The following is a 27,170-nucleotide window of genomic DNA, read 5'->3' on the forward strand; positions in this document are numbered from 1 at the left end:
AATCTCGTCCCTTAAATAAAGCCGGTTTAACATTAACCGTAACAATATATATGCAGAGAGAGAGAGAGGGGTGAAGGAGTGAGGACGAGTGGCAATGGCCAGTAGCGATTTCCCTCCCCCTCCCCAAAATAAATTTCTTGCGCCACTGCATAGGTCCCATGCTTGCATGCAGAATGGATCCCTTAGTTGCAGGCTGGATGCTCGAAGAACAAAGCAAATAAAATGTTTGGGTTTTTCTTTTTTTATAGTTTCTGCATCGTTGCGAGGCGGTATAAATGGAACTTGCAGTTTTTTTCCAGACAGCAGCATGATATGGGGGGACTTAATGTCTTCATCACTGCTTTGTGCCTTTTTATATAATTCAACAAAGCCTTTTACTTTAAGTTGTTGGCCTTTCACCTAGGATAAAAAAGATGTCAAGAAGTTTGGATGTTGCATTGTAACTTCGTCAATTTAAACTGTCGTTTTGCCAAAGTAAAGGCAGAGGAATTGCACCCGCATGCCTTACATGCAGTGAGAACATATTTGCAGCGCCTGTCTGGTTAGCTGCTAGTGACATGCATCAGCTCTCAACTAGTTTCCCTGTTTGATTACAAAGCACACTCACGAACGCTTGCATGCTGCTGAAAATCTTCCAAGTAAATTCACAGGGCACACACGAACCATCTTTCGTAACATTTCTTTCTACCTATTTGTTGCACCTTTGTGACCACTTTGTATACCACTGCACCACAGCTACTTAGTGCAATGGAAAATATGATTATAATTTAAGGAAAGGGACCCTTTATGATTGCAGTACTGCCAGCAATGTGCATTACATGTTGTATGGAACATATTAACTTTTTTTGTTCGCCTCACCGCAAAAATTTATTTGGGACATTTCATGAGAACACTAAGGGGAGAGAGCAAATTTTACTCTATATATTAGCCATGAGATAGGAAACCGATCACTCACAATTTCTCTGAATCAACAAGTTTGTTGCACTCAGATGTACTTAAATTGAATTGAGTTTATTTGCAACAATGTTGCAGGGGACCAGGAAAAAAAGGCTGATCAAACCACTTGTGAGGACCTGGGCACCCTACTCATACGTTGGCAGAACAGTAGTTAAAAAAAAAATGCATGCAGTGGCACTCACTCGATGTTCAATGGGACATCATCCAACTCACACTCCTGCACGGAGCAAGAAACATTTAGGAGAGGAAACTCCGCTGTTTGCGGCGACCAGAAAAGGTCACAAGCCCGCGAAGCCATTATCGTGCTGGCGGCCTGGAAAGAAATTACCGCCGTTGAGAGCGCGCCGGTGCCCGGGCGCTGCATTTTTTTTTCCGCCGCGGCTTCTACGACGCGCCGCATGGCGCCGCCACTGTATATGGCCCTGTCGGCGCATACAACAATTGTGACTTTATCTGGTCGCCCGCGGTCGCTTGCGCTGACGGGACTTTCACCTCCTAAATGTCTTACTCCGTGCACTCTTGTCTAGGCAGGAATGCCCTTTTACACTGAGCAAGGTTTGGTGAGGCCTGATGAAGCAGAAGTGGTTTCTTCGCATCAGCTTAACATTGCTGAGAAAGTCAAAGCCTGCTGTGTAGCTGTAAGGGAACAGGCATGAGCTCACTGAAGCCATCCATTAATCAAAGAGTGCATCATCACAGGTGTGATGCCTGAGGTGTGCACACAAGGTCAGGGGGGTCCAGACATCATCATCATCATCAGCCTGGTTATGCCCACTGCAGGGCAAAGGCCTCTCCCATACTTCTCCAACTAACCCGGTCATGTACTAATTGTGGCCATGTTGTCCCTGCAAACGTCTTAATCTCATCTGCCCACCTAACTTTCTGCCGCCCTCTGCTACGCTTCCCTTCCCTTGGAATCCATTCTGTAACTCTTAATGACCATCGGTTATCTTCCCTCCTCATTACGTGTCCTGCCCATGCCCCATTTCTCTTTCTTGATTTCAACTAGGATATCATTAACTCGCGTTTGTTCCCTCACCCAGTCTACTCTTTTCTTATCCCTTAACGTTACACCTATCATTCTTCTTTCCATAGCTCGTCGCGACGTCCTCAATTTAAGCAGAACCCTTTTCGTAAGCCTCCAGGTTTCTGCCCCATACGTGAGTACTGATAAGACACAGCTGCTATAAACGTTTCTCTTGAGGGATAATGGCAACCTGCTGTTCATGATCTGAGAATGCCTGCCAAACGCACCCCAGCCCATTCTTATTCTTCTGATTATTTCAGTCTCATGATCCGGATCCGCAGTCACTACCTGTCATAAGTAGATGTATTCCCTTACCACTTACAGTGCCTCACTACCTATCGTAAAGTGCTGTTCTCTTCCGAGAGTGTTAAACATTACTTTAGTTTTCTGCAGATTAATTTTTAGACCCACCCTTCGGCTTTGTCTCTCCAGGTTAGTGAGCATGCATTGGAGTTGGTCCCCTGAGTTACTAAGCAAGGCAATATCATCAGCGAATCGCAAGTTACTAAGGTATTCTCCATTAAGTCTTATCCCCAATTCTTCCCAATGCAGGTCTCTAAATACCTCCTGTAAGCACACTGTGAATAGCATTGGAGAAATCGTATCTCCCTGCCTGACACCTTTCTTTATTGGGATTTTGTTGGCTTCTTTATGGAGGACTACGGTGGCTGTGGAGCCGCTATAGATATCTTTCAGTATTTTTACATGTGGCTCGTCTACACCCTGATTCCGCAATGCCTCCATGACTGCTGAGGTTTCGACTGAATCAAACGCTTTCTCGTAATCAATGAAAGCTATATATAAAGATTGGTTATGTTCCGCACATTTTTCTATCACCTGATTGATAGTGTGAATATGGTCTATTGTTGAGTAGCCTTTACGGAATCCTGCCTGGTCCTTTGGTTGACGGAAGTCTAAAGTGTTCCTGATTCTATTTGCAATTACCTTAATAAATACTTTGTAGGCAACGGACAGTAAGCTGATCGGTCTATAATTTTTCAAGTCTTTGGAGTCCCCTTTTATATGGATTAGGATTATGTTAGCGTTTTTCCAAGATTCCGGTACGCTCGAAGTCATGAGGCATTGTGTATACAGGGTGACCAGTTTCTCTAGAACAATCTGCCCACCATCCTTCAACAAATCTACTGTTGCCTGATCCTCCCCAGCTGCCTTCCCCATTTGCATAGCTCCCAAGGCTTTCTTTACTTCTTTCGGCGTTACGTGTGGGATTTCGAATTCCTCTAGACTACTCTCTCTTCCATTATCATCGTAGGTGCCACTGGCGCTGTATAAATCTCTGTAAAACTCCTCAGCCACTTGAATTATCTCATCCATATTAGTAATGATATTGCCGGCTTTGTCTCTTAACGCATACATCTGGTTCTTGCCAATTCCTACTTTCTTCTTCACTGCTTTTAGGCTTCCTCCGCTCCTGAGAGCATGTTCAATTCTATCCATATTATACTTCCTTACGTCAGCTGTCTTATGCTTGTTGATTAAAAAAGTTCTGCCAGTTCTATTCTAGCTGTAGGGTTAGAGGCTTTCATACATTGGTGTTTCTTGATCAGATCTTTCGTCTCCTGCGATAGCTTACTGGTATCCTGTCTAACGGAGTTACCGCCGACTTCTATTGCACACTCCTTAATGATGCCCACAAGATTGTCGTTCATTGCTTCAACATTAAGGTCCTCTTCCTGAGTGAAAGCCGAATACCTGTTCTGTAGCTTGATCCGGAATTCCTCTATTTTCCCTCTTACCACTTACTCATTGATTGGCTTCTTATGTACCAGTTTCTTCCGTTCCCTCCTCAGGTCTTGGCTAATTCGAGTTCTTACCATCCTATGGTCACTGCAGCGCACCTTGCTGAGCACGTCCACATCTTGTATGATGCCAGGGTTAGCGCAGACTATGAAGTCTATTTGATTTCTGGTGTCGCCGTTCGAGCTCCTCCACGTCCACTTTCGGCTATCCCGCTTGCCCGGGTCCAGACAAGTTGTGCATAAAGAGATAGTTGAAGAGGTGGGATTGATGGGCCGCTAATAAGTGTATGGAAGATGGGGCAGGGGCAACGCAATGTGTGTGGTACCCACGCTGTCTCAGGTGTGACATTGAAGAGTAAGTCATTTGGTGCAATATACTTGGTATAATGTTGCCATGAGTCTGTCGCTATTCTGAGTAGATATCATGCTGAAGTGCAAAACTGCAAAAGACAGTTGCATTTTTCCTACTACTGATGTAAGCTGCAAGTTTATCCCCAAGTTTTGTTTCTTCTGGACCATATGGTATTTTGGACATTGTGACAAACATTGTGCTGAAAAGTTGGTTGTTGTTTCCCTCGGTTGGGGAATTTTCATTGCAACAATCTGGGAACGTTGCAAACAGGATTTGCTAGAGACTGTGTGTGGAGGTTGTACACTTTGCTGGCACAGGCAAAGAAGTGTCCTCACCTGCGTGCACTGCAGAACAGGCATTACTTCCTAATTATTCGTATTGAACAGAAAAAAATTCCATTGGACCTGTTAGGTAACACTCTCAGAACTCATTATGTGCATGTGAAGCAATTAGTCACAAACAAAGCAAAAAGAAAAATGAAGGAACATCAAAGAGCACCTGTCAACAACAAAGATCATGGCACACACATCAAAGCGCTACGGGCTGTCCAGAGGGTCCACGATGACTCCATAAGGCTCGGCCTGGCAGTTCCGACGTGGACGCGACCCGCCTCGGTCTGAAAAGACCGGGCTTCAGGACACTAATAAAGTTTTGTGAATGAATGAATACATCAAAGCCATTCAATGTGCCAAAGTGGTGATGTTTGCACAGCAAGAACACTGATTTCAGTTCCTTTGCAGTTCCTAGGAGCATGCTGTGCCCACCTTGCAAGGAGAAGTTGCAAAATTGAAAAAGATGCTCACAAATAGTTTTATTCAAAGAAGGAAAATATTGACACGTGTACTTCTTTATCTTAATCGGGCGACCACTTCTCACCACTAACAAATGTTATTGCACAGCGCAGGATGCGCCTGCATGTAAAAGAAGTTTCTGGAATGTTATCGATGGTTCCATCCGCTGTCTTTCCCCGCAACTTGTGTAATCTAATTGCATGTATGCACAAGGCGAATAGTGTAGAACTTTTCGGAAGACACGCGGGTCCCAGCGGTTACTATGGGAAATTCAACTACTGATCTATAAAAGCCGACGCCCTTGAGCCGCTGATCAGATTTTCGACGATCGCTGACTGTGTTTGCCACTATCGTTGTGCTTTAAGTGTAGCCTGTCTTTGTGGGCACAGGTTCACCCAATAAAAACTAGTTTTGTCTTTCACAGTATTTCTACTGTCTTCTTTAACGTCACTACCATGTGACATCTGGTGGAGGTGCTTTTCGTCCATGTACCAGACGTCCCCGACAAGCCGTGATCCAAGCTCGGACCGCAAAGAGAGCACCAACATAGTCCCGGACCATCGAGCAAGCCGTCGTCTACAAGAGCTGCCCCCGGAGCACGGACTTCTACCTGAGAAGACCAAAAAAATTGTGGCCAAGACAACCACAATGGCAGCCCCAGTGTCACCAGTCATACTTCAACAACCCAGAGAGCCCCCTACCTTTCGTGGAGCTACGTTGGAGGATCCGGAAACCTGGCTCGAAACCTTCGAAAGGATCTCGACCTTCTATAACTGGACCTCTGAGGATAAGCTTTAACACGTGTACTTCTCCTTGGAAGATGCTGCGAGGACTTGGTTCGAGAACCGGGAGTCCACCCTAGCAACATGGGACCTGTTCCACAGTAACTTCCTGAGGATGTTCACGAGCGTTGTCCGAAAAGAAAGGGCCGAAGTTCTGCTGGAAACCTGAGGTCAACTACCCAATGAGACCATCGCCATCTTCACAGAAGAGATGACCCATCTTTTCCGGCACGCCGACCCAGAAATGTCCGAAGAGAAAAAAGTGTTTCTTGATGCGAGGCATAAAGGAAGAACTTTCCGCTGGACTAATCCGAAACCCACCGAAGACCGTAGCTGAGTTCCTGACAGAGGCTACTACGATTGAGAAAACTTTAGAAATGCGCACTAGGCAATATAACCGCCAAGTGCTCACGCCTCAGTGCGCCATCGAAGCGCTGGGCTCCGTTGATCTCCAAGAAACCATCAGGGCCATTGTGCGCGAAGAACTGCGAAAGGTCTTGCCTTCGTCGCAGCCTCAAGTAGCTTTGATCACTGACATCGTGAAAGATGAGGTTCAGCGATGGATGGGAGTTTCTGAGGTGCAACCTCAATTACCGCATCCCCAGCCAGAAGCGATGACCTACGCCGCCGTCGCACGCCGTCAAGGTCCCCCTCCGCGACCGCGCCAGGGCCCTGTAATGCCCCAATTCCGTCGTCCACCGCCGCCGCCGCCGGCGCACCCATCCGTTGGCCTGCGCACCTACGTAAGGAAGACGGACATTTGGCGCGCCCCCGACCACCACCTGCTCTGCTACCACTGCGGCGAAGCCGGCCATGTGTACCACCGATGCCCATACCGCGACCTGGGATTGCGACGCTTCACCGTCAACGCACCGCGCCCGAGGGAAGGTGAATGCCCTCATGACATTGCTGACTACCTCGCCGCTACTGAGTGGAGCCCTCAACGACCGTGCCGTTCGCCATCACCAGGCGGCTACCTGTCGCCACAGCGCCGTCCAAACACTGGCCCAGCCCGGGGCCGATCCGTAAGTCCATATCCAGAAAACTAAAAGCATCAACCGATGGAGGTGCGGTTGTTGTTCGTCGAACTGACGAAGATCCTCCGCTGCCTACGAAGACGCCGAAGAAACTACCTCGACGACATAACGACACGCCACCGTCTCGACGAAGTGTGGAAGCAAAGAATACGACGACGAAAGACGACCTCACGACGTCCCATACCAGCCACAGGTCAACACGACACAGCTGTGATCCGACGCCAAGACCTAAATGTAACGCAAGACAAAGAACCACCAACGTCGACGTGCTTCTCGACGGCCACGCAGTCACCGACTTAGTCGACACAGGGGCCAATTACTCCGTCATGAGTGGACACATCGCCGCCCAGTTGAAGAAGGCTAAGACTGCATGAGAAGGACCTCAAATTCGGACCGCTGGAGGACACCTCATCACGCCGACTGGAATCTGCACGGCAAGAATAGCCATTCATGACCGGACTTACCCTGCCACCTTCGTTATCCTCCAACAGTGTTCACGGGACGTCATTCTTGATATGGACTTCCTGGATCAACACGGCGCAATCATCAACCTGAAGTCGAAGTCAATAACGCTGTCGGAATATAAAGCTATGCCGCTGGAGAGCCCTCTTAGTCACCACGACTTGAGTGTGCTCGAAGATCAAGTGAGCATCCCGCGTCGCTCCAGCATTGTCATTTCCGTCGGCACCAAAACACCTGCCGACATAGAAGGCGTCATCGAGGGTGACCAACGTCTACTGCTAGACCGTGAAATTTCGTCACAAAAGGGATCGCTCGACTGCACGAAGGAAAAACTAAAGTGTTGTTGACAAATTTCAGCCAGGAGTTCAAACACATCAACAAGGGCACTGCGATCGCGTACATTGAGGAAATTCTGAAAACCAGTAATGCGTTTGTTCTATCCGGTTCTGCCGCATCTACCCCGATGGCCATAGTTCCCGAACCAGACTTCGACGTAAATCCATGTCTCCTCATGAGCAAGCAGCAACAGCTCAGAAGTCTTCTCCGAAGATACAAGGACTGCTTTTCGACGTCATCGAGAATTCGACAAACACCAGTTGCAAAGCATCGCGTAATAACCGAAGAGTGCACTCAACCACTCCGCCGGAGCCCTTACCAAGTTTCAACGCGAGAGCGTGAAGCTATTAGGCAACAAGTCGACGAAATGCTCCGCGACGGCATCATCCAGCCATCGAAAAGCCTGTGGGCATCTCCTGTTGTCCTGGTGAAGAAAAAGGATGGAACCCTACGTTTCTGCGTTGATTATCGTCGACTGGACAAGATTGCGATGAAAGACGTATACCCCCTTCCATGGATAGACGACGCATTGGATCGGCTCTGCAACGCTAAATACTTCTCGTCGATGGACCTCAAGTCTGGCTACTGGCAAATAGAAGTCGACGAGAGAGATCGCGAAAAGACTCCCTTCATCACACCAGACAGCCTCTACGATTTCAAGGTCATGCCATTCGGACTGTGCTCGGCGCCTGCAGCATTCGAGCGCATCATGGACAGGATGTTAGCAGGATTAAAGTGGTAGACCGGTCTTGTTTACTTGGATGACGTCGTAGTCTTCGCTGAAAATTTTGACAATCACCTTAGGCGGCTTGCGACAGTACTAGAGGCCATCAAATCATCAGGGCTCACTCTGAAGCCAGAAAAGTGCCGCTTCGCTTATGATGAGCTTCTGTTCCTACGCCACATCATCACCAAATGAGGAGTACACCTCAACCCGCAGAAAACAGCTGCCATCGCAAAGTTCCCGCAGCCCCTCGACAAGAAGGCAGTGCGTAGATTGCTTGGCATGTGTGCCTACTACAGGTGCTTTGTCAAGGACTTTTCACGCATCGCTGAGCCGCTAACGCCTCTAACCAAATTTGATGTCGAGTTCAAGTGGCAGACGCCGCAGGCCGACGCATTTCAAGAACTAAAACGACGCATGCAGTCACCGCCGGTACTTGCACATTTCGACGAAGACGCCGATACCGAAATCCACACTGATGCCAGTAGCCTAGGCCTCGGTGCCGTCCTAGTCCAGAAGAAAGACGGACATCAACGGGGGATATCTTATGCTAGCGGGTCGCTGTCAAAAGCGGAAGGCAATTATTCTACGACTGAAAAGGAATGCTTCGCCATCATTTGGGCTACAGCAAAATTCCGCCCTTACCTATATGGCAGGCCATTCAAAGTCATCATCACCATCACACGTTGTGTTGCCCAGCTAACTTAAAGGACCCTTCAGCACGGCTGGCGAGGTGGAAAAAGTCACGGTAATCTACAAGTCCGGACGAAAACACTCAGACGCTGACTGCCTATCATGCACCTCCATCGATCCCCCGCTGGAAGACGACGATGATGACGACGCCTTTCTCAGAATAATAAGCGCAGAAGACTTCACTAAAGAGCAACAAGCAGACCCGGAGCTAAAAGGCCTCGTCGAGTATTTGTAAGAGAACACCGGCGTAGTACCTAGGGCATTTAAGCGCAGATTGTCTTCGTTCACATTACAAAACAACCTGTTCGTAAAGAAGAACTTCTCACCAGTCCGCGCCAGCTACCTTCTTGTTGTTCCATCAGCGCTGCGTCCAGAAATACTGCATGCCCTACATGACGATCCAAGCGCTGGGCACCTCGGATTCTCCCGAACGCTGTCGAGGATACGGGAAAGGTATTACTGGCCGCGTCTGACCGCCGACGTTGCCTGTTACGTCAAGACATGCCGAGACTGTCCGCGACGCAAGACACCACCGACAAGGTCAGCACGATTACTACAGCCGATCGAACCTCCTCACCGACCATTCCAGCAGATCGGGATGGATTTGTTGGGACCGTTTCCGGCGTCAACATCCGGAAATAAGTGGATCGTCGTGGCGATGCACTATCTCACCCGGTTCGCTGAAACTAAAGCTCTACTGAAAGCAGCGCAGCCGGAGGGGTGAAATTTTTCATCGAGAACATTGTGCTGTGACATGGTGCCCCAGATGTCCTCATCACTGACAGAGGAACAGCGTTTACAGCAGAGCTCACCCAAGCCATTCTGCAGTACAGCCATGCAAGCCGCAGGAAGACAACTGCCTACCACCCTCAGATGAATGGTCTCACGGAGCGCCTGAACAAGACTCTCGCCGACATGGTAGCAATGTACGTCGACTTCGAGCACAAGACGGGGGAAGTGGTCCTGCCGTACGTAACCTTTGCTTACAACACGGCGGTGCAAGAAACAACACAGATCACGCCGTTTAAGCTGGTTTACGGCAGGAACCTGATGACGACGCTCGACAGCATTGCTGCCGCACGTCACTGACGAAGAGAATCTTGACATCGCGACCTATCTCCAGTGCGCCAAAGAAACCCGACAGCTCGCCCGCCTACGGATCAAGAACCAGCAGCGTACCGACAGCTGACACTACAACCTCCGACGACGCTTCGTCGAGTACCAGCCCTGTGACCGAGTTTGGGTTTGGACTCCTATACGCCGACGAGAACTGAGCGAGAAGCTTTTGCGTCACTGTTTCGGACCGTACAAGGTCATCTGACGTATTGGCACACTGGACTATGAGGTCGTGCCAGATGGCATTTCGTTATCACAGCGGCGCCGCTCACGACCTGAAATATTCCACGTTGTGCGACTCAAGCCGCAATTCCAGCGTTAATGAACTTTGGGACTTCGTGTAACTGAGCTTTGGACTTTGTTTCTTTTCGTTGTTTTGTCACTTTTGTTTAATAAGTGCCCTTTTGTGTTTCGCTCTTTTATATTTGTAGCATCGGGACGATGCTTTTTAAGAGGGTGGTATTGACTTGTGTACTTCTTTATCTTTGTTGGGCAACCACTTCTCACCACCTAACAAATGTTATTGCACAGCGCAAGACATGCCTGCACATAAAAGAAGTTTGTGCAATGTTATCGATGGTTCCATCCGCTGTCTTTCCCCGAAACTTGTGTAATCTGATTGCATGTATGCGTGACGCGAATAGTGTAGAACCTTGTGGAAGACACGTAGGTCCCAGCGGTAACTCTGGAAAATTCGATGAATGATCTATAAAAGCTGACGCGCTTGACCCGCTGATCAGATTTTCGCCAATCACCGACCGTGTTCGCCGCTATCGTTGTGCTTTAAGTGTAGCCTGTGTTTCTGGGTACAGGTTCGCCCAGTAAAAGCTAGTTTTGTCTTTCACAGTATTTCTACTGTGTTCTTTGACGTCACTACCATGTGACAATATAAATTTGAGAAAAATTTATAATGTAAGCTAGCTGCAAGCACTTCTTGGGTGGCCTGCTATGAAAACTAATTTGCTTTGTTTTTCAGGAGTAGATCATAGTGTTTAAGATGATGTCAAACATAATTTCATAGTTTGCACACAGTACTTGTGAAAATGTGCCAGCACAAACTATGCATTACATTTTTATCCAATCATCCTAGTCCCACTCTATGATCTATCCAGTGCACAAAACCTCTGCATTGTGGCAGTTCTACCTAAGAAGCTTTCCCAGCAACGTTGCAGGGCCCCTTTAAAAAGTTTGCAAGAACACATAGTGGTGTGTATGTGTCAAGATTGGCCTATGTTATGAACCATTAAACAATGCTGAAGTCCCAATTTTTATCTGTGCCATCACAATAAATCTACAATAAAACTTGTGGAAATAATTGACTGTGAGTGGCTCCCAAGGAATTCCTGGATTGCATTCTTTCAGACGGCGGCTGCCAACAACCAAGGAGGCACACAAGACAACAACAACCATGGTCCTAGTGCCAAGCGAGTACGGATGGCACCACCTACTACGACAGCAGCCAATCAGGTGAGGCCATGTGGAAAGGGTGTGCTGCAGCTTTTCTTCCCTTCTGCACCCACAGCACATCTTTTGTTTTCTGGTGTGGGGCTTTGCTTGGTGTGGGTGCCTTTGGAGACTTGTGGTGGTACTTGGAGATGGGCTGCCTCCCTTCGTGCCATAGCACTGCACCACTATCACTAAGCGAGCTTCGGACACCATGGCAGTAGCTGCCAGCAGCATACAAGTGGAATCCAGTCTTTGGGTGCATATCCATCTTGTTCATATCAACTTTATTTCAAAAGTCATGTTGGAGTTTCATATCGCAAAGGTAGAACCAGGACACTGACTAAAAGGATTTAATGCCTTTTAACGTTTCGGCTCCCATGGAGGAACCAGAACCTTAAAACACTGTTAGCTCCTTTTGGTTGGTGTCCTGGCCCCTTCCTTTTTACTATGTACCATCCCAACCATCATAATACTCTTCACTTCACGGCACAAAGGTAATCAGATCCACAAAAGTTGCAGGGACAGTCAAGTCGATGCAAAAAAGTACCAGCTGGCAAAGGTGAGCAGAAATGCTGCTACTGTTCCACTGCGTCTTGAGGTGCAGTGACCAGTGAAGGTGCCCCCGTGTGTAGGTGTGGCTGCGTGCTCATTTTAAGAAGGATGGACACACAGACCCATGTGAAGTAACAATATACGCAAGTACACTGGCGTGTGCGCCAATATTTTTACTGCAATATAGGTGGTAACCAGGAATAAGCAAGTACGAGTAATGGGCTTTCGTTTTGTACTTGGTGTTAGCACACTTTCAGTAGAGCAAACAACAGGTGCTACTTATACAGTTAAACCTCGATATAATGAACTTTAATATAACAAAATTTCACTGCCACCATGAAGGAATGCTGAGGGAATAAATGGAAACTGCCACGGATGCAGATGGTCAAATGGTTGATTTACATGCAGTTGCTTGCAAATGCACCTCATAAAATGCGTGCCATATAATGGAAAGTGGTCACTAAAGTGGAGTAGCGTCTTTGTCAGTAGCGGTAAATTTAGCTGGTGATGTCCTGTGAAGTCTCACAGCGCGCATTGGCTGATTTTGGAGGTTTTCACTGGCAAGTGCGGTATCGGCGCAGAATATTGCACGTTTGTATTGACACATTCCAGGCCACTTATAGTTCTTTATTCCGTGCATGCTCTGTGTCAGCGTCCGATTTGGTGTCTGTTAAGGCCAGTTACGCTGCCTCTTGTGGAAACAGCCCAACGGTGATTAACGTCAGTAGCAGTAAAGAACTAAACGCAAAACCCTCTCATCGTCATGTTCGTTATAAAGCCTCAATGCACCAAGCTCCTATAGTACCTTGTGAAAGCAAGGTGCTATACAGCAGCTTGCTATACAGCTTGCTATACAGCAAGGTGCATGAGCGAGCCAAATTGGCTGATGGCTTCATATGCGCTGTCTTCTGGTGTGCTTACTGCTGGAGGTCGTGTTATCTAGAGTTTTGGAGACGCATTGAAGCTTGAGGCAGACAAAGCATCCACTCCTGTCTGCCTGCACTCGTCGTCATGCCAATGTTGTGGCAGTGTGTGGTTGCAGTCACCAAGTGAAATCTGTTCATGTCTGCCTGTGAAATCGTGCCATCATACTTGTTAATTTAGTAAGTAAATGTTTACTGCAATTTATAAGCCTGATGAAACTAAAGACCTTTGTGTAGTTGTTAGTACTTTGTTATCGCTACCTGTGCTTCTCATTCCTGTGCTTCTCTTCTAGAAACAATATAAAATGGATACCGAAATTTCACAGTACCAGATTTTGCTTAAATTCTCGGACATGGCATACACAATGTCGCAATTTAAGAACAAACATGGCGACCGTAAATAAGATGTTTCACCTGTCACCTCACTTTCTTCGTGCAATTTAAAAGTGAATCTTTCTTTCTACTGTCCAACGGGCTTTGATGTTACATTAGTTGGACTGTGTGAAGAGCAGCTTGCTGATGGCGCCGTTCCACTGCAGGCGACACTATCAGCCAGGGCGGATGCTTCCGATGCGAAACATTTTGTGGCCCCTTACGGCTAAGAAAGATCTGACAGCAGCTGTATATACGGTAAAATATAGTGGAAGCGCCCAGTTTTGCACAGGTGCCCAGCGTTAACATTTCCAAAACTTCATAATTTTGAAAAATTATATGTTGAGCGGCCGACCCCTCTAAGGTGCCAGCATCAGCCGAAATGCATCAGCATCAGCCGCTGCGGTCGCAACAAGACCATGAGGGGTGATGACGGGGATATTCGCTTCCTTGTGGTGGAAAGGGAAAGACAGATGGGGGTGAAGATAACGCTGAGTGACAATGAACAGTTCTTGAAAGAAAACCCAGTGGTGGCAGTGCTTTTCTGAGACACATTCTGATAAGGCGTGCATGCAGCCACTGTTCCTACACATCTTGCGCAATTTGCTAGCCGCACTGTGCGGTCCTACATCGTCGCCAGGAAGGTCGAAGTCGTCGAGTGCATCGGGAAAGAATGTGGGCTGCACCTGTCGGCATTTCAAGATTTCATGAGGAAGGGAGAGAAGACTCCTAAAGGGAACCTCTGGAACCTTTCCCGCCAAGACGTACTGAACTTTGTGTCAACTGCTTGGGCTGCTGTGTCTGAAAAAATGGTCGTGCGATCCTTCGAGGGGTGTGGGGTCAGTGTCGTGTTGGATAACAGCGAGGGTGGGCACCTGTGTAGCAGACTTGCAGGCACTGGAGAGCCCATGGTCTGTTCAAGTCGCACGAGTGTTGGCGATGAATACGTTGGCCTCCTATTCTGCACCGACTGTTCGCTGGGTTCGGTGACGATGAGTAGGTGCCAGTGTATCCTATCACTTACACTTGAAAACAAACATGCTTTCTTCGATTCCATAGCCACCTTAACCCTGCCTCGAAGTTTTTTGTTGGCTGCCATCTTGGTTTTTGGTGCTTCGACCAGACAAGCGCCCATATCTAAATTAACCCAATCTTCAGTGAAAGTGGGGTGAGTGCTTCCATGGTATTTTACAGCATTTGCACGAGAAGTTGAACTTTAATAGAAGGAAATTTTGACATAGCGAATTAAAGTGTCGATTTTACCGACTTTGTTATGTTGAGGTTTAACTGTATCTGCATTTGTGGTATCAGTGGTGGCTTTGGTAGCAAACTTTCGCAGATTTTTTTGGAAGTCCACGTACATTGGCACATCAAATTAAAAAATAATTGGCAAAATGAATTAGGATGCGCTTTCACCAGTATTAAGAGGGACGATGGGGCAGGAGAAACAAATGCTGTTTGTCCTGTGAATTTCCTCACATTTTGGGGCATTCGTAAATATGTGTCCTAGTTTGTTTACATGCAGCAAGTTGTTGCATTACTTAAGCCAACTCAACATTTATTAGAGGCTACATACAGATAGTGCAGAGCTATATGCTGTCAGGAGCTAGAATTTTGATACCAAGGAAGCAGTAGCCAAATTATATTGATGGGCTTTCTGACAGTGCTAAGCACACTTTTTACCTGTTGTGTTGTTTCCTTTGTCGTTTTTGTTGTGTCATTTTTACTTGTTTTGTCATTTGTAGCTAGATTCAGAGTGAACTAATCACAATACAAACATTAAAAAAATATTAGCCACAAGTGGCACAATGCCAGACAGCATGGTCACACGATTCAGGCATCCTTGCTGTAGTTTGATCCTAAAGCGGACTTGCTAATGTGTCTGCACAGCTTGCAGTTGCATCAGTAATTGAGAAAAAAAATGTTAGCGTGAGTATGTCGTAACTTGCGGCACTGTGTGTCACAAACATGTTTACAACCAAAGTACTGGACCTGTTTAATTGTAGAGTAGTTCAAATGGTTACTACTTCGCCTGCCTCCCTTAAGACCTGGTCCCTTGCGAAAAGAAAAAAAGTTGCCAACCAATCTTTTGAACCTGCTCGATTATTTAAACTTTTCCACAGCATCGTCGTACCCTCCATAAAGAAACTGTATAACAATGACCAGAATTTCGGACATTGTGGGGTGCCTTGCTTGAATTTTCAAACATTATCATTGGTGCATCATAAATCCTAGCTTTCATCCTGACATTTTGCTTACCGACAGTAACGGCGTCATAATTAATGAGTCTGAATGTGCTCAGGTTTTTAATGACACCTTTTCATTAGTATTCACCGAAGAAGACATTAGCTCATTCCCTGACTTAAATAAAATCCATGACATTTGCATGCCTGAAGTTATGATTAATGAAACAGGTATCTTAGCTTTATTAAACAATCTTAAAATTACTAGTAGTTCGGATCACCTCGGCTTTAAGAATAAGATACTTAAGAGTACATCTCAAAGCATTTGCGCTGTGTTGTCCTGTTTGTTTTCGCAATCATTATCACACAGAGTAATTCCTAATGACTGGCAAATAGCCAAAGCAATACCTATATTTAAATCAGGTGAGCGTTCCTCTCCATTAAACTATCGACCCATCTCGTTAACCAGCACCGTTTGCAAACTTCTTGAGCATATAATTCACAGCCAAGTCATTAACTACCTCGAAGATCATAACATTATTTTCAATTATCAGCATGGTTTCCGCAAGAGATTTTCATGTGACACTCAACTAGCTGGCTTCATTAACGACTTGCAATTATCACTTGACGCGGGCTTTCAGGTCGACGCAGTGTTTCTAAATTTTTCAAAGGCTTTTGATCGGGTTCCGCATCACAGACTTCTACTGAAACTAGCACAGCTTAACATACACCCTATCATGCTCGCTTGGATTAAGGATTTTCTGTCATCTCGAACACAGTTCACTTCGGTTAATAATTCTAGCTCCTCCTCTGCTTATGTGACATCTGGTGTACCACAAGGAAGTGACCTTTGCTTTTTTTTTAAAATCTATATTAATGATTTACCTGCCTGTGAAACACCTAGAATTAGACTTTTCGCTGATGACTGCGTAATTTACCGTAACATTACTAGTGACAGTAACTGCCAATCCCTACAATCTGATCTCAACATAGTAAGCTTATGGTGCTCATCCTGGTTAATGTCATTAAACGTTTCTAAAACAAAACAAATATCTTTCACTCATCGCATGGATCGCATTCCAACCAATTATATTCTTAACGACAATACTGTAGTACCTTGGTGTGCACCTTCAGTTTGACCTATCATGGCATCACCATGTCAACCTCACCCTAGCGCCTGCTATCCGCTCACTTGGTCTTCTCAAACTTAACCTCAGACACACCCCTATGCAGTTAAAAAACTGGCTGATATAACTCTAATAAGCCCTAAAATCGCATATGCTGCGGCCATCTGGGACCCTGAGCAAGCCTACATTATCAATAACATCGAATCCTTGCAAAACCGTGCTGTTCGCCTCATATTTTCAGACTACTCACCCTTCACAAGTGTTCCTGCATTAAAAAAACGTGCAAAAACTGGAAGATTTCTCATATCGCTGCAAACTTGCTCGTTTAACAACTTTTCCATGAGCTTTATCACCACCTCTCCTTTTGAAGTGATTTGTTTCAGTCACCTCATGCCATCTTTCCGTGCCATGATCATTCTTTCAAAAATGAAACATATGAAGTGTCATTCCTCGTCTTACGCCAATTCATTCATTCTCCGTACTATTGTCAAATGGAATAATTTACCATCTGCCATTACCACAGAAACTGACATCATAAAATTCCAAGAGTTTCTTCGCTGTGACGGAAATGTGTAAAATTCACTGTTTTTGTTTGTGTTCATTTTTCCTTTTTGTGTTATGCCTTATGTTTTATTGCACTTATTACTGACATGTATCGCGTGTATTAAAGGCTGTATTGCCTCCCCCTCCCCCTCTTGTGTAATACCCTCTCCCGAAGGGCCTTTAAGATTAACGTGAATAAATAAATAAATAATCTACGCATACAAAGTCTGGTGAACTTGAAATGATGGTTGCCATGGGCAAAGTTTGTGCGATTCACATTGTCACTCATATCCTTGCTTTCATTTGTGAGGCATTTTTTGGCTTTCTGAGTGCCATTTGGACACCGTAAATAGATTGACTTTGACCTGGAACTTTACCCTAATTTTGGTGCCCAACATTCGACTTCATCCTCATGGCGGAGGTATATGGGCAGTGACCATAATAAAAATTCATAACATGGCAATATGGAAGCGGTAGCAGGTGACAGGCCGTGGCAGGAAGCATGTCATTAATACGCTTATACAAGGAGCCCATCGGTGATCTTGTGCATGTGTCAGATTGCCAGCCATACTAAAGCAGCCCTTAGTGCAAGAGTGACCAGCTGGCAACTACCTCCAGAACACCTACTAAGATCACCTGTGTGTTTATTGGGCAAAAAAAAAGGAGTAAGTAAGCTTCATGTAGACTTGTGGGCAGAATGTTCCAAATGGACTTTGTGCTAAACAGCCTGCACTTCTGCACTTTTAGGCATTGCCACTACACAGAGAGCTACCTAGGACAAACACCATGTCAATGCTGACAATCACAAAATTTCAAGTGGGTATTATTTCACTGAAGCACAATACTGAGCAAGACTCTGCTAATGGGACGTCTAAAAAGAAAAATAGCTGCACATCTGGCATTCATGACAAAAGGCCAGCTAGCCACAATACAAGGATCTTGCTGAGAAGTCAAGCTTCAACTCATCATGCAAGGATACTGAATGAATAATGTTCATGACCATGCCAGAGACTGACAAGTAAGTCCCTTGAATGGAAGCATGCTTAGCCCTTTTACTGCCTCTCCCAAGATAACTAGGGCACCCACCCTCGCACAACCCCGAATACAGTCGAACCCGACTATATCAAACCTGTTTACATCGACTTATCGAAAGGGGGCTGCGGCTTTGTCAAGCTGTTTCTGACAGCTTTTTCTGTGCCTCCGCTGTCTGTATTGTACAAGGCAGAAATAAAGAATTTGAATTTGATTCTACATATCGAACAATTTCTGGACACGGTATAGTTACAATGAGTATATGTAGCAAAAATTACGCTTACATCGAATAAAAATAGCAGCAACTCCCAATATATTGAACTTCAAGTGGCGGAAAAGTGCCCCCAGAAGTTGGCTTCTCCTTGCGGAGACGAGGAAACGTGGCAGTGCGGCTCCATCCAACCGCTCCCCCTACCGTGACCATGTTGCCTCGGGCGAGCCGTCGACACACCTTTGCAAAAAATTATCCTGGCCCACCCACAGTGCTTGTACAGACAGCCAATAAGAGGCTCTTGTGCCCTCGTCGTGCAAGATGGCAAAAGTGCGAGTTGTCTCGCTGCTTTTCTGGTTCATTGTGTGTGCGCCTTGTGGGCCGGGCCTCCTCCCGCAGTGTTGCCGTGATGAAGCAGCAGAATTCGCCTTTCGTTGTGAAGCTCGAAATCATAAATTGGGTTGAATGCAGTGAGAAGTCAGATGTCCCCGCTGCGTGCAAGATTCTGAGGAGCACTCTCAGCACGATCTTGAAGAATAAGGGGGAAATTAGGGCTAAACAGCGCTGGATTAAGGGGCTGCAGCCCAGGGCCTTACCTCGGACAGTAGGAGAAGGGGGCCCATTTATTCTAACCTGCTTAGTATATTATAGGAACCATGGGCAGCGGAACTTCGAGCGACATGTATGAAGCGAGAAAACCAGAACGAGCAAACGGGGCCCCCCGCCTAATGTAACAGCATGTGTTTAGCCTGATCATTTGGGGAGAGCTTGTCGAGCGGCAAAAACAGGAATTCCCGCCACCCCGGCGGGGCCCTCTTTCTTGCGAAGCGAGGTGTGTTTGCTTGGAACAGTTGTCGTGGTTTCCTGTCAGTCCGTCTGTCCAGTGCTGTCTGGAGAGGAGGGGCAAGGGGGAAACACCCAAAACGTGTAATGTGGTATGAGGACCTAAATCTCCCTTGCCACTCGTCACCACCACGCCACCCTCCACCTCTCAAATAGTTTCGCCGCTGTCCTTCTCATAGAAAGGATGTGCTGCAGTACCCAACAGTGCTTCCCATTTGACTTTTCTTTATCGTGATGGTAATTTGGGCGGGGGAGGATGAGTCCGATAGCAGATGATGATGATTCTGATGGCAGAGTCTAGGCAGGAAAGGAAAAAAGACGTCACACATGCAGTGTTCGCTGTTCGGGCTTGGGTTGTGGAAGAGTGAACGGGGAAGTTGGAGAGCTGGACACAAAGGCCTGTCTCCAGGGCTCATTCCTGCCTAGTGGCTCTGCGCTCAACGGAAAAAGTAGGTCAGACTGGCCGCCGAACTTTCCAGAAAGAAGTAGAAAAAGGTGACTCAGAGGCAACGGAGGGCACGTAACTTCGCCCGCGCTAGTAGTCGCCCTCTGCCGTTCGTTCTCTCGCTCGGTGTCGACGGGGTGAAAGAAAAATCGAGAACCTCCCAGAACAGATGATTGCTCCTAGCCAATAGGAAGACGAGACCGGAACGAGTGAAGGAGTGAGTTTGTATGAAGAAAGAGGGAATTTGTACAAGGAACTCTATGTGTATGTGAACGCCTGTTTTGGCATTAGTAACAGACAGACGCGGCACGCGTCTATAAAAGGAAGTTGATCACGGACTGCGATTCAGCCCCGAGCCGCCAGTTAAGCTTGCATAAGCCCGCCCGCTGAGGAGCTCCCAGGGGATGCACCACTCTCGGCCAGCCACGGACCGTCCAGGCAGCGTGCACCAGTTATCGAGACGGCCATCATTGGACACCTGCGGTCGTGTCAGACTGTCGAAGTGCCTGGTGAACAATCAGCATCCATTCATGCGAAAATGCTCGGTCGGAAGCATCAAAGTGGGACGTCTAAATGAAAGGTGAAGTTAGAAAGAGAAGATCGTAAAAAGAAACTACCAAAGATGACAAAGTACCCACTGAATGCAGCTTCCGCAGAGCAGTAGGATCGCTCTACCCAGAGTCCGTGTCAAACTCCCAATAGTATCAACTGTGCTTCTGTGGAGGACTTGCCAACTCCATCACCACGGTTTCCTGGCAAGAAGCAAGATTTGACTCATCTTGGTTGTCTGGATCCTGTGAAAACGGTGCCAACCTCGGTCGTCCATATTTCTGAGCAACCTACCCTAACCAAGCCCTGTCCTGTTCCATAGTCAGCTATGTCTATGCTACTCAGTTGGTCCCCTGCCACAGAGCTCCAGGTGCCCATTCCGCCACCCCTGATTTCTACTACTTCTGATCAACAGGTGCCAAACCTCCTCGATGAGCCTCCTTCTACTGACGAGCGCCAGGAAACAACACTCCAAGAACCGACTCACTTGTTTCCTGTTAATTTGGCTTCAAATAATCATATTCCCACCCACAAAGTGTGCCTCGAGAAGACGAATGAGACGGCTTCTCGTTGCGGCAACAGAGAAGTACAGACACCCTTGCAGCAAAAGGTACGTTGTGAGATTCTCTGAAGTGACCCTGTTAAGTGGCCGGACCTTATTACTGACAGCTTTCGGAGTGCATGCCTTGAGAAAGTGCCATCGTATTTTCAAAATTGGGCAGAAAATTTTCCATCCTCTGAAAGGCAATACAAAACTCAGAAACGCTATATGTCACCTCATCTTTTCATGCGAAAAGCTGTAATGGGGAGGCGTACGAACGAAACTGGTTAATTTACTCCGAGTCCAAAAGTTCCGTTTACTGTTTCATGTGCAAATTATTTTCGATTTCAAGCAACCCCAGTGCTTTCACCACGCGTGACTTTTCTGATTGGAAAAGAGCAGAAGAAAAGGGTTGCGCACATGAAAATAGCGCCGAGCACCGGAACTACGTGGTAGCACGGCTCGCCCGCTCTAACTCGAGCAGCACAATTGACAAGGAGCTGGTTAAGCATCTTGTCACTGAGACCGCTTACTAGACAGAGGTGTTGAAGCATGTAGTCGTTGTAGTTAAGCTTCTAGCTAGGCGCAACCTAGCGTTTAGGGGCAGTGAGGAGATTTTTGGTTCACCGAGAAATGGCAATTATATGGGAGTGCTTGAGGCCATTGCCAAGTTTGATCCCTTTCTAGAGCAGCACATCAAACGCTACGGGAACAAAGGAAAAGGTCACCCTTCGTATCTGTCAAAAACCATTTGCGATAAATTTATCGAACATATGGCAAAGGCTGTCAAGGAATGTCTCATTGACGAAGCAAAACACGCAAAATACTTCTCTTTAATTGTTGATTCAACTTCAGACCTTACTCATGTTGATCAGCTGTCAGTTGTTTTACGATACTATTTAAATGGGAAAGTGTACGAATGCTTTCTTGGATTTGTTCCAAATGAATCGCATACCGGGTTGTATCTTTTCGATACCGTGACGTCCCTCTTGACGACCAAAGGCATCTGAATTGATGATTGTAGGGGCCAAGCTTATGATAATGCGAGTAATATGTCAGGAAAATACAAAGGACTGCAAGCTCAAATCAAACACCTTAACGAATTGGCAGTCTACAGTCCCGTGTGCTGGTCATTCACTGAACTTAGTTGGCGCGTGTAGTGTTGACAGTTACCTTGAGGCAGTCAAATTTTTCACTGCAATTCAGAGACTGTATGTGTTCTTTGCTGCCTCACCTAAGCGATGGAGGTATCTTTTGGACAGCATGGGCGGTGTTTATAAAAGTCTATCTGAGACCAGGTGGTCAAGACGCGCTGAATCATGTAAGGCCATTCCGAAAATTTTCAATGCAGTCTTGTGTTGCCTTGAAGCTATATCAAAGAACAAGGAAGAAAACGGTGACACCAGGAACGAAGCGCACTCTCTCTTCAAGAAAATGACAAACTAGAGACTGCATTCATGGTGATTTTCTGGAGTGAAATCTTGGAGCGCTGTGACAAAACGAGCGTAGCACTTCAGAAAACAGGCCTAGACATTTCAACTGCTGTAGACCTGCTGAGCTCTCTAGAAGGCTTTGTTAATCCTTTGCGACCTCTCTTGGATACCATTGAAGAGAGCATGCACGCTAAGTACTAATCAATGTTATCAGGATGAGGGCAAACGCGTCGTTTTGAGTAAGCACCTGGACGGAAAAAGCGATAGTGCGCTACAAGGTAGAAAGAAGTTTATCGTAGAGACCTACAATGTTGCACCTTACAGTCTAGGCTCTGCTTTGTGCCTACACTGAACTCTGCGATACGTTCGCATTCTTAAAATTCCTGACAGAAGTTGGGAGCGAGGCCCCTCTGCCACAGCAGGCTGAGAAGTTGGTGAAAACTTACAAAAATGATTTGGAGCCAGCATTTTCCGCTGAATTGTTCAGTTTGCGAACTTTCTGCACAACTCTGTGTGCCAGGACACGAGTCCCCTGGGAATAATGAAGTTGCTGCACGTAAGAAAGCTTATTGATGTGTTTCCGAACCTTTCTATTGCTTTGAGAATGTACTTAAGCATACCCGTGGCAAACTGTGAGACCGAACAATTGTTTTCCAAGTTGTCGCTGATAAAAAATCACCTTCGTTCGAGCCTCCTTGACGTCAAGGTGAACTCGCTTGCTATCATATCCATTGAAAGTGACCTCCTCTGCGATCTATCCTTCGAACAGACTACCATATTTACTGGCATAATGATCGCACTCGCGTAATGATTGCACCCCTGAATTTTGTCGTCAAAGTCCGATTTTTAAAATTTCCTGTTTAATGATCACACCCCGAACTTGCTGCAGTGATATGTCGTGTGCCAAGTCTAGCTAATAACAATCGCGCTTGCCATCTGTCAAATGCTACGCGAATGACTCTTCAAGACAAACCAAGCAGTCTGCACACACCCACCACACATTCTTAAACAGATGCCCCATTTCATTACTTTCATCATTTGCCGCACTTCCATGGAAAAAAGAGGTACAACCAGACTTGCCTTTGTTATGTGTAAATTTTATAATGGTTGTGGTCAACAACAACAAAAAAGGCGCCTTTCGATTCTTCTTATCTACACTCATGGGCACGCAACAAATTGCGAGCGGCAACGATAGTAGCCACGTTTACACTGATACGTTAGAAGTGTACCCTATTCATATGCCAACGCTTGTAACACACCTAAGATATTTGCTCACCTTTAGCGGAAACGTGCCATATTAGGATAGTAGTGAAGACAGATGCCGCAGTTTCCGCAGCATGCCGGCCATGTTTTTATGTCACCGGCAGATAAGCGCGCCCATCTGTTTCTGTCCCCTCAGAGTGGACATGGCTACATTATTGCCGCAAACTTGCTGATATTAACGATAATATTCATTACTGACATGGAAGAAACTGTTTCAATGCACGTAATGTACTCACTAGAAGAAAAAAAATTGCGTTCGGCGTATTCGGCTTGCTCCGCCTGACGCCATATTTGTTTTGGCGTCCCGCACTACACACAGTGGCAGCTGCCTATTTGTTGACCTGTTGTCATCCCGCATAAAACGTGGGGATGAAAAAAAAAAGTTCTTTTTCTGCTCGCGGGAAATTTAACGTGAATAATGATCACACCCCTGAATTTGCGTTAATTTTTTTAACAAGAAAGTGCGATCAATATGCGAGTAAATACAGTATATCTGATTTTGCCAAAGCGAAGGCGCGAAAGATGCCATTTTAAAAGAGGACTGTTTGCACTATACATGAATAGTTCCAATAAGTTCGTTGTGTCGCCTCCCAGCCTCCACGTTGCCAATGAAACGCTGAGCAGTGTAATTCAAGATATGCAAATCTTCGTTGTTCATCTCTTGTTTGTTCTTGTGATATTTAGCGTGCTTATAAAGAACTGTATTTTTGTTGTTTTTGATAGTGCCACGCTTATTTGGTACCGTCCTTGCTTGTCTTACCTTTAACGAAAATATTTTCAAAGAATGTTTTGTAATTACAGTTGGTAATTTTCATCTGTATTCTAGTGCACTTTTATGGTGTTTGTATTGCCTTAAGTATTGTATATATCTATTGCATATTTATAGAGTAACATGTATAACGATTACTGCAGTGTGATGCTTGAATTTTAATAAAGAATGTTTTAGATATAACCATGTGTCTCCTCATGGGATTAAACTTAGTGATGCAAACATAGCCTAGCTTCAGAAGGATCGACATCTGAGCTGCGTTGTCTTTTCTACGTTCTTGTTCGTCTTGAGTGCACTAAACTTTTCCTTAACACCCAGCTTTTGCTGAAAAGAGAATGCAGATTAATCACAAAGTGAACATATGTGTTGTTGTTTACAACAGCATGCATTTCAAGCAAGTTTTGTTGTTTTCCTTGTAATAAAACAATAATAATAATCCCGTTGATTGCACTTCGTTCTTTTTAATTTGGTGGAATTAAAATGAAACATGGCATATTTCCAGTAGCGTAGCAGGCGACAGGGGGGCGGGTCAGTATAGGGAAGGGGGGCCTGCATGCGCATTAGCCCAGGGCCCCCATTTTTCTTAATCCGGCCCTGGGGCTGAGGCAGCCAAACTCGCGGCCCAGTGTTCATAGCGGCCGACGCGTACACAGGGCCATGTACAAGTGGTTCATCCGAAATTGCTTCAGCCGTGCTGGCTTCCGTGTCCTCGGTGATGACTGTAAATTCTGATGAATGTGATGAAGCCGTTGCTGGTGTTGCCAAAGTTTGGAGCGAGCTGTCAGAATTTGCAGAAGCTGTTGACGAATCAGTAGTGGATGAGCTTGTGAGTGCAGATGATGGTGTTGCGACCGCAGGAGAGCCCGAAAACGACGACTACATTGCTGACACCGTACTGAGCACAAGTGAAAGTGGGCACAGTGAGGAAAGCAATGACGGTCCTTTGTCCACACCCTCCGAAGTGATAGATGCACTCGCACTAGTCCGGAACGCATTCTGCATTCTGGACTTAGGAATGAGTGAATGCGGAAGGTTGTGGCCTCAGCTGCTCCGACTCCTTGGACAATGTGGAGAAGTGCTTGCGTCGCAGGCAGCAAAATTGCCCAAGCAGAAGAAAGTGCAGGACTATTGCATGCGAAACTAAGCTAGTTTCACCAATAAAGTGATTTTATAAATGGCATGTGCTTTTATGACATCCAATTATTTAGCAGGCTTATATTGAATTAGGTTCTATATGAACCGATAGGCATATTTTTTTTGCGAGTTTGATAAGCCAGGTTCGGCTCTATACTCGTTTTGTGCTTTCAAAGCACTCCCTGCCTCCCCAGAAGCAATTTGGGCAAAAAATAACAGAGCATATTTGTTTTGCCATCTATAGAGAGGTCATGTAAACACAGAAATACCTTGCAAGTTAATTTCTGATTGCAATAGACTCAAATGTCTCAGTGCTTTGTCACTCTCTCACGGTAGGGCAGCTGCGGGGAACCAGTATGGCAGATCCATGCGTACTTAGCCAGGTGAATAGATTTATGAATACTTGAACTATGAATCAGAAGAAACTGACAACGGAGAACCAGTTTCTACGTAGTATGAAACGTCTGCTGAGCCAACAAGAGTAAAAAAAAGAACCTGGCAGGACTGAGTATCAAAAGGGCAGTTGTGGCCATCATGAGCGTAGCACGATCGTCGTCCACACTATGACAGATGAAGAACTTCATGGACTGTCCATAAATACTGAAATGAGTGAAAACGGCAATGAAAAACCAGTACAACATCCATGTAGCATAAGATGTCTACTGAACCAGCACGTGGAGAAAAAAAGAAAATACCAGCAGGGGCTATGTAGCAGCTGGAAAAAACTTGGCAATCAAAGGGTTAAGCAATCATGCTTGACCAAGCAGCGCCACTCTCCAAGCCCTTTTGCCGGACAGTCTAGTGAAGTGCACTGACAAGTGTGCAGTTGATCCATGTACAATGCCACCCTGTCATCAGAATGATGTAAACAGGTTACCTTTGCACTCGTTTTACTGTGCTAGCATCGCAACACTTGCCCCATCTCTCGTCAGAGCTAGAAATTATGAATGTCCTACTCCCAACCATTGCATGTGATGCACCAAGCTGAAGGCTTAATCTGAGAGTTGTGCGGAAAAGACGTACATCATGGGGATGCGAGAGAGTCGAGTGTTTCTGCAACGTTATAAAGTAGACTTGAATATTAATACGCAGATGACCAATACGAATGTCATGTGGGCAAATGTAGTGTCACTTCTTCAGTGCACTGCTACACGAGAAATGCATGAGAAAAGAAACAGCAGCAATGCTGAAGGAGTTGTTCAAAATGCTCAATGGTGTTCAAATTGTTGACAAGGAGGCCATTGTGGTACACTTTAACTTATATTTTCACAGCGTGTTTTCCGTCCCTTCTGAAACAGTCAGTCACACCCCTGTATCGTGCTCTGATCTTGAAGATATTATATCATTACAAGCTTTTGTGACTATTTTATTTATTTATTTATAGATACTGCGATCTAAAATCCGATCATAGCAGGGTGGGTATACATAGAAATATACAAGCATGTAAACACATACAAATCCATCACATATGCAGGCATTTTCAGACATTGGTGAAGAATACATAACATACAAGAAAAAAACATACAAGCAGATAACGCACACGAATTCATAACATTTGCAAGCATTTTTCAAACATTGATAAGGAATTCTGGGTAACAATATGAGAATTAAGATTATTCCAGTCTGTTATTGTCCTAGGAAAAGAAGAATATTTGAAACAGTTATTCCGTGCGTTGATGGGCGTTATTGATAAAGCATGCCTTCGTTTCGTGTTATAACCTGATGAGTAAGTAAAGAACTTGGAAGTGTTAACCTTATAATGGCCGT

General features: G+C 45.9%; 1 protein-coding gene across 9 annotated transcripts in view; it reads left to right on the plus strand.

The window, feature by feature from the left end:
- Cdk8 (cyclin-dependent kinase 8) overlaps positions 1–27,170 on the plus strand; it is a 368,498-nt gene that overhangs the window by 253,370 nt on the left and 87,958 nt on the right. For all 9 annotated transcript variants that reach the window (XM_075694821.1, XM_075694827.1, XM_075694819.1 and 6 more), the window contains one exon: positions 11,400–11,504. In XM_075694821.1, the coding sequence (XP_075550936.1) occupies positions 11,400–11,504 (105 nt within the window). The remainder of the gene's footprint in view (positions 1–11,399; positions 11,505–27,170) is intronic.

Source organism: Dermacentor variabilis, chromosome 6, assembly GCF_050947875.1.
Source record: "Dermacentor variabilis isolate Ectoservices chromosome 6, ASM5094787v1, whole genome shotgun sequence".
NCBI lineage: Eukaryota > Metazoa > Arthropoda > Arachnida > Ixodida > Ixodidae > Dermacentor > Dermacentor variabilis.